At 43.2% G+C, this 12614-nt stretch overlaps 1 protein-coding gene across 6 annotated transcripts in view; it reads right to left on the minus strand.

Annotated features, from left to right (window-relative positions):
- The window catches only part of SLC35D4 (solute carrier family 35 member D4), a 96278-nt gene that overhangs the window by 53328 nt on the left and 30336 nt on the right, over nt 1–12614 (minus strand). For 4 of the 6 annotated variants that reach the window (XM_075062966.1, XM_075062965.1, XM_032795818.2 and 1 more), the window contains exons 9-10: nt 3162–3207; nt 1427–1462 (exon numbers count right to left, since the gene is read on the minus strand). The exons of the other annotated variants lie outside the window; for them this stretch is intronic. In XM_075062966.1, coding sequence (XP_074919067.1) covers nt 1427–1462; nt 3162–3207 — 82 coding nt within the window. The remainder of the gene's footprint in view (nt 1–1426; nt 1463–3161; nt 3208–12614) is intronic. 6 annotated transcript variants of the gene reach the window in all.

Raw genomic sequence — 12614 nt, forward strand, 5'->3', positions numbered from 1 at the left:
TCACCAGGAGTCAGAGAGACTCACAAGCAGATAAAGGATGCCACAGTATTATTTCCCATCTCTCAATGGACATACTTTGTGCCTGCTGTAGTAACATGAGGCCCTGAAACAAACTCGTGTCAGAGGCCCAGTCTGAGGCCTGATGCCTGAACCAAAGTACTTTCAGGCATTGCTAAGCAAAAGCTGGGCTGTGAGCCAGAGGCAGGCCCCACTCACAGAAGTTTGCAAGAAGAGGGCTGCTAGAAGCAGGTGCATCCACACATAAGTGCTAATAAGAGGAACTTGTACCAAGATGGCATTAAAACACTCCACAGATATCGAGGAACAGGCAGGTGCATCTTAAAGGCAGGGTCAAAAGGACAACATGATGGATAGATCTGTTTGAACCAAACAGGGAGATCAAATGGTCAATGATCAAAGAGGGAGATAACACCCAGTGAGGGGCTGTTCCTCAATACGTCAGTAGGGATAAGTAATTTGTCCTGTAACTGTATAAAAGTAGGTCCTGGAGTGCGCATCTTTGTCCAGCCTAGGGGGCAGTGGAGTGTCCTGCCACTGACTGAGCTGTGTCCATTGCCAGGGGGCACATATTCGTAGTATGTCCTGTAGAGTCTATAGGAAACTATTACTGTGCTTCGTTTGACAATAAACCTGGCTCAGGTTCCTTCGCACCTTACTAGAGTCTGTGGTCTTTAAGGGTTCTCCCTCTGCGTAGAACTGGGGCAGCACACAAAGGGAACATGCACGCAGCTGACTGTTATCATCGAACAAGAGCAGAGCACCACACTGGTAGCCACTGACAACACTTGCCTCTAGATATCACTTGGTGTTTGGCACAGGCAGGCAAAAGGTGACTGGGGTCAGCATGGGTATGCACAGGCAAGCAGAGAGGTTTGATTACAGGGCCCTGCATGGCTTACTTCAGATACGGACTTGCAAGAATCCAGAAACAGCCATGCTCACTGACTTCCCTTAGCTATGATTTGATATGCCCAGTTAATGCCAACAACTAGAGGTTGGAATTATCTGCCCCATATAAAGCACCTTTTTTAACAATCACAGTTATTGCCAATGCTTTTTACATTAGATGTGTCTATACCTAATACCACCCCTTTGGTAACAGCTGGTGTTGCTTGCTCCCCTCCAGGTTTGCTCTCATCAAGTCATTGTGTCAATCTTACCTTTGGAGATCAGTGATCACTCACAGTTAAAACAGTTACCTTTTCAAGTGTAACTTGGCATGTACACCCATTATCTCACCCCCCCAAATATTCTACTGTTGGACCCAGGCCCATTTATAAAGGTACATTAGATGTATTTGGTTAGCAGGAGCGTCAGCTGTGCTTCCGAAACAAGGCACTGTTGAAAATGGAAACATCCACCACCTAACAACAATCACTGTGTATCAAAAGCAAATTCATTTTACCTGAATACATAGTTTATATATTGTTGGTCTAAATCACTAGGGAGAAAAAAGAAAAAAAAATAAGAGCTCTATCAGTAAAATAGTCTAATGGCAGCACTTTCTAGCTAGCAGTGATTTGAAATATCAATATGTTAATTAAAAACATTTAAATGGTTGTAACAATATTTCAAGTTTATTGCTCAGTCGTTCTTACTAAGGAAAAACACCCATTAACTTCTATACTATAGAAGTTTTGTCTGACTAAGCATTGGGCCCTTAAGGTATGTCTACGTTGCAGTGTAAGACCAGCGTTTGAACTCAGGCACAAGATTAACCAGCCTTCCACCTACACACAACTCACACTAACCCAGGGCTCGGACTCAGGGTCCCAGGACTGCAGGGGGATGAAAGGTCTGAGCCTGAGTCAAGCCAGAACCCAGCTTTATTTCTTTGCAGTGTAGCTGCGGCCCCACTGGACTCGTACTCTGGGAATCCACCAAAAGAATTCCACAATCTCATAGCTGACTTTCTTTGTCCTCGGGAAAGGCAAGTTTGGTGGACAGTCAAATTTTCCCACAATGCACCATGAACAAAGGTCTGGAGTAGCCACCTTTTGGGAGGGCACTAAAAGTCTGGGACAGGGGTCAGAAGTGGTGTGCCAAGTCTTCATTTATTCATTCTAATTTAAGGTTTCGTGTGCCAGTAATACATGTTAACGTTTTTAGAAGGTCTCTTTCTATAAGTATATAATATATAACTAAATATTGTTGTATGTAAAGTAAATAAGGTTTTTAAAATATTTAAGAAGCTTCATTTAAAATTAAATTAAAATGCAGATCCCCCCGGACCGGTAGCCAGGATCCAGGTAGTGTGAGTGCCACTGAAAACCATAGGTTGCCTACCCCTGCCCTACGTTAACAAACCCAGGGTCTGCTAACTCGAGTTCTGCTAACCTGAACTTACACTGCAATGTAGACGTACCCTTCATCGTTAAACACACATGGCAACCAGTCTGGAAAATAAATTTCAGTCTAACCATATTATAATACAGTTTATACATACATATTCTGCAACCACAGGCACCCATATCCATATATGCTACTGCAGAGTAATGACAGGACAAATATCCAGGCCGACTTGATTTCAAAGAAGTTACTCACATGAATAAAGTTACGCAAGTGCTAAAGTGCTCATAGGATTGGGGTACAATTTTCAGAAGTGCTTAAATCATTAAGGCACCTAAATCTCATTGAAAGTCCATGGGTTTCAGGTACCTAAGTCACTTAGGTGCTTTTGAAAATTTTGTCCTGCATCTGTTACAGTGGACAGAGAGAAAAAAAAGAAAAGTGCAGACTCTGCAGCACTCAAGCTTAACACAAGCCAACGTTTTTAAAATAACTGTGCCAGGAATCAAAAAGTATGTTTTTCTGAATTGGGCCATGATTCATTAATAATGTACTGTTGAAAGTGAATTCAAGCATGAGTTAGCAGTGTTCATCTTAGTGCTGTATACAATACACTTAGGTGTAACATAAGGGTGACAGTCAACGCTTTTCATTTTATCAGAAAAGTTACTATTGGTCAGTCGGTAGCCATCAAAGAAAGCTAATATATCAAGGGTCACCTCACTTATCTCAATAAAGCAGAGTAGAGAGGCCAATAGTTTACCTGTCCTCTAAATAGATGTCTACCCTTCTGTGATGGCCATGCCTTTTCTTCAAAAAAGAAAATATTTAAAAAAAAAAAAAAAAGTTACCTTAAGGAACTAGTTTTCCACAACTTGTGAATGATTTTGTAAACCCCTGTAATTGAAATGACATGTGTAACTGGTCTAATATACGATCATTCTGGTTAACATGCTGTATTCATTTGATACTGGTACACGCAGATATTTGTACTTTGTACCACAACTGCTAACAAAAATAATCTAAAATAACTGTTCTTGAGGGCACATCTACACTGCAATAAAAGACCCATGGCACAGCTCCTGCTGGCACAGATCAGCTGACTCAGGCTTGTGGGGTTTGGGCTGCAGGGGTATAACATTGTAATGTAGACTTGTTGTCTCGGGCTAAAGCCCTGGCTCTGAGCCCCCACAAGGGGGTGGGTCTCAGAGACCAGGCTCCAGCCTGAGCCCAGATATCTATACTGCAATTTTAAGCCCCACATCCTAAGCCCCAGGAGCCTGAGTCAGCTGATCCAGGCACTGAGATTCAGTGCCACAGGTTTTCATTGCAGCATAGACATACCCTAATAGTTCCTTAGTGTGCTTTGATCTATTCCTGTTTCAAAGCAAGTTAGATCAAAAATCACTAGTAAACAGTGCATGCCTGCAGGGTCCACGTGGACACTTAGGGTATGTCTACACTACAGGATTATTTCGATTTTACATAAACCGGTTTTGTAAAATAGATTGTATAAAGTTGAGTGCACGCAGCCATACAAAGCACAATAATTCGGCGGTGTGCGTCCATGTACCGAGGCTAGCGTCGATTTCTGGAGCGTTGCACTCTGGGTAGCTATCCCATAGTTCCCGCAGTCTCCCCTGCCCATTGGAATTCTGGGTTGAGATCCCAATGCATTATGGTGCAAAAACAGTGTCGCGGGTGATTCTGGGTAAATGTCTCACTCATCCTCCCGTGAAAGAACGGCAGACCCAATCATTTCGCGCCCTTTTTCCCTGGATTGCCCCTGGCAGACGCCATAGCATGGCCAACCATGGAGCGCCGTTTTACCTTTTGTCACTGTCACGTGGTCGTCTGACTGGATCGGCTCTCGCGTGACAAGAGGCCGCTGTACTGCGAGTTGCTACACAGCAGCATTCTAATTTGTCCATTGCAAGGTTAGCAGAGACGGTTACCGGTTATTCCATGTGATTGGTGCTGCTGGGCCATGTAATTGCGGATGAAGATGATGATTATCAGTCATTCTGTACCCGTCTGGCTGCCTTGTCCATGGGATCTGCTCCTGGCTGGCCTGTCGCTGAGGTCACGCCCGGGGGCTGCAAGACAAAAAATGGGAATGACCCCCGAGTCAATCCCTTACCATTTATTGCGTTTACTATAATAATAGAGTCAGTCCTGCCTAGAAGTATGGGCAAGATGTAACTAGAGAACCAGTGTATCAGGAGAACCAAGAGCACAGGCCGCTCCTGTAGTCAGATCCTGCAGAAATATGAGCTGGCAATGGCCATTCAGGGGTGCCCCTGAAACACCCCCCCATGGCTTCCCTTCTCCCCAACCTTCGCTGGGCTACCATGGCAGGGTTCCCCCATTTGTTGAGAAGTAATAAAGAGTGCAGGAATAGAAACACTGAGTTTTTAGTGGAGATTAAAATGAGAGGAGGCAGCCATCACTGCTATAATACAGTCCAGGCAGACATTAAATAGTGGCAGGGAGAGAGCCCAGCATCCCGCTGCTATGATAGTCACCAGCAGTACAGAATCTTTCTTAGAAGAAAAGGGGGAGGGGTTGAATATGGAACCGCCCCAGTTGCTAATGGAATGAGGAACGGTTAACCAGCCGTTCTGAACATCTAACCCAAGGAATGACCGGGAGTCATTCCTATTTTTAAACCGCAGGAACCCGCCGAAACTCATCTGAGGCAGCCAGGAGCCACTACAGAGAATGAGGACAGCTATCAGTTCTTTTGTACGGTACCATCCTGCCATGGGGAGGGAGAGATGCTGCATTCAGATGCCGCGCACCGCATCCTACCAGCAGAATGCAGTAGACGAGGGTGACACATAAAGTCAGAAAACGATTTTTTTCCCTTTCTTTCAAAACCCGGGGGGGGCGGTGGTGTGGTTTAAATTGACGAGATACTACCCGAAAACACCTCGACAATGTGTTTGACCTACAGGCACTGGAGCTCACCAAGAATGCAAATGCCTTTCGAGACTGCGGGGACTGTGGGATAACTGGAGTCCTCAGTACCTCTCTACCTCCCTCCATAAGCCGTCATGCTGATTCTTTGGCTTCCGTTACACTTGTCACACAGCACTGTGCTGTGACTTCTGTATCATAGCCTGGAGGATTTTTCAAATGCTTTCTCATTTTGTCTCTGTAACGGAGCTGTGATAGAACAGATTTGTCTCCCCATACAGCGATCAATCCAGTATCCTCCATATGGTCCTGCTGGAGCTCTTTTTTGGATTTGGGATGCATCACCACCCTGCTGAATCAGAGCTTCACGCGGGCAAACAGGAAATGAATTCAAAGTTTCGCGGGCTTTTTCCCTGCTACCTGGCCAGTGCATCGAGTTCGGAATTGCTTGTCCAGAGCGGTCAAACATGGTGCACTTGGGATACCGCCGGAGGCCAAAATATCATCGATTTGCAGCCAACACTAACCCTAATCCGATAATGGTAACCAGATTTCAGCGCTAGCTCCTCTCATCGGGGAGATTACAGAAACCAGTTTAAAAAAGCCCTTTAATCAATATAAAGGGCCTCATTATAATGGGAAGGGTGCATGCGTTAAATCGTTTAACGCTGCCTAAAAATCGGTTAAAAACATGTAATGTAGCCAGGCTTTAGTGTGCAGCAGACTACTGTGGAACAGGTTATCAACAGGATGCAGCCCCATTGCAGACTGGCAACCTCCTCCAGGTCATGCTGGGGATAGCTCAAGCCAACCCATCCAGGGTCTGCACATCGCAACTCTGTCTTGCTCCTGCCTACGGCTCCTCTCAAGCAGCAATCCTCTTCTCACTCAGCCCTCCAGTAGGTCGTCATTTGTATTTCCCGCCTTTCAGGAGGTGGAGGAAGGGTATCCTTGTCCAACAGTCAGCCACCCCCCAGAGCAGTGCGGGGACCAGGGCCTGCCCACTACTCCAAGCCCCAACCCAGGGACACTGTAAAAGAGCAGCCTCCCTGCTGTCTATCTGCAAATGCTGCTCTGTTTCTCTGGGCCACTTCCCCAATGGCCCTAGCCATCTCTCACCCTCACCACTCACGCACTTCAGACATCAGTCCCAGGACCAGCCACTGCTCTGTCCACGGTGCCTACAATTCTCTCAGCCCTCTAGGGATTGCAGTCCTCTACTCCTGGGCTCCCAGAGCAACCGACTCTCTCTGCCCTGGTGCTCTTTTTATATGGGACCACTGGCCATTGACTGCTGTCCTTGCAGCCTCTCTGCCTATTGTTACTTCTGTGCAGCCCCCTCCCCCCAAGGGCCCCCCTGGGGATAAACCCCTCTCTGCCAGTGTGGGGTGTGGATGCCCCATCAACACAGATTAACACCATAGCTGTCCCAGACTAGATAGAGTCTCTAAGCACTAACAAACTAAAAGTAAGAGATAATTCCCTGCACCAAAAAGTTATAACCTTAATAGACCAGTGGAAAGGAAAGTACTAATATCCATTTCGATGGGGATTGACACACAGCAGACAAGGTCCAGATCTCAGAATATTTAGGCACCTAAAACAGGAGGATCTGGTTTGAGGGACTGCCAAGGCATAAACAGCAAGGTAATGCCAGATCACCAAGAAGAGCTGCAGGTTTTCCTGAGACCCTGGTCATCATCTTCCGCCACAAGACGCACCTTCAAGAGGTGGGGATTTTAAAGGTGAGCTGATCGAGACTGTTAATCCCTGTGTTTTATTTTGTCCTTTTAAAATGTGTATATGTTTTAATTGAGTGTGTCAATTTAATTAGAAATTTTTATATTTATTTTGTAAATAAGAACCTATGGCTAAATACGATAAGTATAAAAATGCAATTATTATTTAATTATTTCAACTTTCCTGATCTGCATAGATTCCTGGTAGCTTTAAAGCAGTCACACCTGGAGAAAAAGTGTGTCACTGACAATCAGATTTAACTATGGCCAAAAGCCAATAACCAAAAATTATTCAAAATTACAGAAAAATATTCCAAATCACATAGAAAGAAAATTCACATTAAATAAAAAAGCAAGAGGATTGTATACTCCATATACAAATATAACCCAAAATTCACCACCTCTTCCCCAGGATATGTTCCTGCACAGATTTTCAGTAATTTTAAAATACTATCTATTAACAGACTTTTAATAAATGGAAATCGAAAAATCAATGTGTGTAAGTAAAGCGCAGACACAAGCTAATTAGGAAATGTTTTCCAAGGAAGATCTTTAGCGAGCAAGCATCAAAACCGCAAACAAACCACTGTTTATTAAAATATATCGTGAATTTCTGATCCAGAGTTACATTGACGCCATGTCTAACGTTTTCTACTTGTTGTTTCAATAAAAAAGCTATAAAGGCAGTGGGGTGGGAGGGAGCTTTCCTATTCTGCTGTGCCAAAAGCAGTATTAACATTATTAAATCCTCTCTTATCTTTCATCAAAATTTTCTTCTTCTTTCTATCATCAGTTTAAATTCCTATTTTCACAAGAAAGGCCATAATATTTGGCCTGCTTAACGGGTTTTCTCTATTTCCTCAGACAAGTGGTCAAAACCTTACAACACAGATCAAGTAATTAGAGCCCAGCATAGCCATCTGGATCAAACGCAACAAGAACAATCTAAATAAATAATGCACATGCATGTAAAATGTCCACAAATACCATTCTTTGTATTGGTTTCACAAGATTAAAAAGCAATCGAAACTGCACTATAAACGACAACACATTAAGGAGAGATTAAAGATTTCTCAAAGACTCTTTAGAGCCCAGAGAATCATCCTCCCTCAGTGTACCTGGACTTTATATTCCATGGACCAGCTCAATCAGCCTGTAAAAATCAGTATAGCTCATGGCTCTTGCATTGATTAAATAACCTGAGAATCCAACAACCCCCTAATCTCCACTCTCTGCTAGTCAACCCTGGCAAGCAGCTACTTTCTTCAAGCAGAGAGAAAGACATGACTCCTCAGAATACCTGTCGCCAACTAATTCTCCTAAATAAGCTAGCAGATGGGGACTGCTGCAGAGTACTGCAATATGGTTTCTTCCCACTAGTAGCCAGTCATTCCGTCTCTTCTAAGGGTATCCTCTACAGCCAAAAAGACCTGTAGTAAACATGTCCAGCCAGGGTCAAACTGACCATGCTTGTTGGGCTTGGGCTGCAAGGGCTAAAAATAGCAGTGTAGATGTTTGGACTCAGGCTGGAGCCTGGGCTCTGAGACCTTTCTCCTTTTTGGGTTCCCAAGCTCCAGCTCCAGCCCGAGCCCAATACTACACTGCTATTTTTTAGTCCAGCAGCCCGAGACCTCAATCCGACTCAGGCCTCCGAGACTCAACTGTCAGGGGTATTTTTGGCTGTGTACACGTACCCAGATTCTCAGCCTCTGCACGCTGTAAGCAGAAGAGACCATAACGGATCAACAAAGAATTGCAAAGCGCAGAATCACTAGGCGCGCCCCCAGATGTGTACCTCTGTTTACAGTAACACGCTTTTCAATGACACACGCACACATACCAATAAATATAAAATCTCACTGTCGGGAAAAATGACTTAACTACTACTTAGTTGGGAGCTTCAGGGAACAGGGTCCCACTTTTTGTTATGTTTGTGCAGACCTGAATAGGGGTCTGGTCTATGACTGTCTATCATAGACAGATCTCTCCATGCTTCTATTGGCATCTTGGTATCTCACAGTCTAATAAATGTATCCTATACAACACAAGTGCTATTATCCCCATTTACAGGGCAGGAACTGAGGTACAGAGAACAAAGTGACTGGCCCAAGAATCACCTACGAAGTCTGTGGCAGAGCAAGAAATTAAAATCTGGGTTTCCCTGAGCCCAGGGCCTAACACCATTAACCACTGGAACAATCCTTCCTCAAGACTGAGTCTCTTAAAAAAGCTATCGTAATACAATAAATAAAAATAAGGCCCATATAACATTGTTATTGGCTGTCAAGTGATTGATTTTTTTAATTCAACGATTAATCGGATTAATTTTTTCAAATCACGATAACGCACAAATAAAAAAAATTAATCACGATAAATCGTGAGATTAATTGCATACTGTTAAACAATAATATAATACCATTTATTTAAATTTTGGATGTTTCTAACATTTTCAAATATATTGATTTCATTACAACACAGAATACAAAGTGTACAGTGCTCACTTGATATTTATGTTTTTTTACAAGTGTTGCACTATAAGAAGAACAAAGGAAGAGTAATTTTCAATTTACCTAAATAAATATGTAATGCAATCTATTTATCATGAAAAAGTTTGAATTGCCAATAATAGAATAATGTTAGCAAAGTACTGCATTCAATAAAACAATGTAAAGTTTTAGAGCTTGCATGTCCACTCAGCCTGCTTCTTTGTTTAGGACAATCACTCAGAGAAACAATTGTTTTACATTTACAGAGATACGCTGCCTGCTCTTTTATCAATGTCAACTGAAAAGTGAGAACAGCATTCTCATGGACTGTGTAGCCTGCACAGATATTTTGTGTCAGATGTGCATGCTTCAACCCACATTCAGGGGACATCGCATGTTGATGTTGGGTTCTGCTTGAAAAACGACAAGCAGTGTGGACCCCGACGCATGTTCATTTTCATTTCTGAGTAATGCCACCAAAGCAGAAAGTTGATTTTCTTTTTGGTGGTTCAGATTCCTGTATTCCGCACCAGATGTTGCCTTTTAAGACTTCTAAAAGCAGCTCCACACCTCGCCCCTCTCAGATTTTGGAAAGCCTTCAGATTCTTATATCTTGGGTCGAGTGTGTAGCTATCTTACAAATCTTAACATTGTCCTTCTTGCTTTTTGTCAAATCTGAAAGTGAACTTGTTCTTAAACAAACAAATGTGCTGGGTCATCATCCGAGCCGCCGTAACATGAAATAATATGCAAGAATGCAGTAACAGAGCAGGGGTGAATACTATTCCCAAGGAGTTCAGTCACAAATTTAATTAACATATTTTTTTTTAACAAGTGCCATCAGCACGGAAGCATGTCCTCGCTGGTGGCCGAAGCAATGAAAGGAGCATATGAATGTTGGCATTTCTAGGCACGTTAATACCTGCAATGCCACCTACAAAAGCACCATGCAAATGCCTGTTCCCACTTTCTGATGACATGTAAATAAGGAGGGCAAGCATTATCTCCTGAAAATGTAAACAAAACTTTGTTTGTCTTAGCAATTGGCAGAACAGAAGTAGGATGAGTGCACTTGTAAGCCTCTGAAGTTTTTATATTTTTGTTTTTGAGTGCAGTTATGAACAAAAAAAAAAAATCTACAATTTGTAAGATGCACCTCAGGACAAATAATGTAATCAAATAACACTTTGATGTCAATTAAAACACAGAATAACAAGATTATATGAAAATGTAGAAAAAAACATCCAAATATTTAATAAATTTCACAAATTGGTAGTCTCTTGTTTAACAGTGTGATTAAAACTGCAATGAAATCGTGACTATACATTTTTTAGAGTTATCGCGTAACGTTAACACATGAGTTAAACCGCGATTAATCGAACAGCCCTATGGTATAAACAATAAAGGCCAAGGAGACAGTTTTATAACCCTTCACAAACTGACCTGTGAATTAACCTAGCACACACACAAAAGCATGCAAAATATATTCCCCCGGCTTGGAAGACAAGACCCCAAATACCAATAGGTCAAAGAACAGCTGAACAAAACAGAACCCACCTGTGTGTCAAAAAAAGGAAGGACCTGTGCGATCAGAGGAATAGCACACTGTGTGAAAAGAAAACAAAGACCTAGTAGTTCATAAACCCAATGCTGCACTCTCAGATCAGATTGGGAGTTTACATTCAACCTCACACTGACATCCCTTTCATTTTTTTTACATATGATACTTTCCACCAACAGGAAAGGTATTTACTATCCCTTGTATTTAACAACAAAAAAGATTTAATCAGCAGCAAAGAATACCCATGCAAAATGTACAGAGTTAAGCTGTGACAGGTTGTACTTGAGAGTATAATTGTTATTGTGCCAGATTCTCTTACATCCAGCCTTTTGTTCCACTTCCGCAGCACAGGGGGGATCAGGTATAGGCAAATAATGGCCAAGCAAAGAGTGCCACTTGTTGAGGGGAGTTCCTGCTATCATAAACCCAGCAGAGGTGGCACCTGCACCAGCCCACTCCTCCCCAACTCCAGCGTAGGGCAACAACACGGGGCCACGGTGGACGAGGGTGCAAAGGGAGAGAAGCTCTAAATATACCAATCCTCCACTGGTGTAAGTCCTAAAGCTGCTCTTACTCACAGGAGCTGAGTCAATTGCAAGAACCAGGTAGCTATGACTTTCTTACAGCACCCCTTTCCCCTCGCCAAGGCAGAGCCTCAGATGCAGGACAGAATAACCTGTTTACTTTAATGTTGTAACCTCATACCTCCCATGTATCATTTTTGTCATCTGTTTCATCAGTTTCCTTAAAATTCACCTAATCAGAATGTACGCATTTTGGGCCAAAAGTTCATGTCATCTTTTATTTCCTGCAATACACCATGAAAGTAGGAATCTGAATCAATAGAAACAATATGAACAATTGTTTTGCAGTTAGTTCCAGGGTTGCGAGGTTGTTTTTTTTGGTTGTTGGGGTTTGTTTTTTTTTAAAACGTGCAAGGGGAAAGCAAAACCAGCAAGAAAACTCAGGCATGCTTGATGGAGATAACCAGTGATCAAAAACCCATTATGACAAGATCATGGAAGATAAAACACCTGGATGAAAAAAAGTTCTAAACATCAAAGAACGTTTGCTTCTAAACAGCATAAATGTTAAACTAAACCTCCTCTGATTAGTGAAGCAAGGGTAAAGCTTACTCCAAGCTCCAAACAGGCTAATCCACACTGTAGGCAGCGTTTTCAACTTCAGGTCACAACCCATACTGAATCCAGCATGTCCCAGCACTGGTCACTCTGGTTAGCATGCCAACCAGCTAAAAGTCCATGGCAAGTGCTCCCAGCTAGGCAGCTAGTAGCGACCTATTACACCAACGCTGTGCCGGACTGCAGCAGTGGGTCTGGCTTCTAGTGGGGACTGGGGCCCCGTGCCACTGCTCCCACCCTGAGCACCAGCTCCCACTCCCTTTGGCCAAGGAGGAGAAAGGAAAGGAGGAAAGAAGAAGAGAAAACTTGGCCAATGGGAGCTGGGGGGGAGGAAGGGAAGTGCCTGTGGCAAGAGTCGGAGAAGCCACTTCATGCTTCTGTTTAAGGTCAGACCCTGCTGCTGGCTGCATCTGGGGCACAACGCAGTCAAACCAGGACAGGGAAGCCTGCCTTAGCA

The sequence above is a fragment of the Chelonoidis abingdonii genome, chromosome 2, assembly GCF_003597395.2.
Source record: "Chelonoidis abingdonii isolate Lonesome George chromosome 2, CheloAbing_2.0, whole genome shotgun sequence".
Lineage (NCBI taxonomy): Eukaryota > Metazoa > Chordata > Testudines > Testudinidae > Chelonoidis > Chelonoidis abingdonii.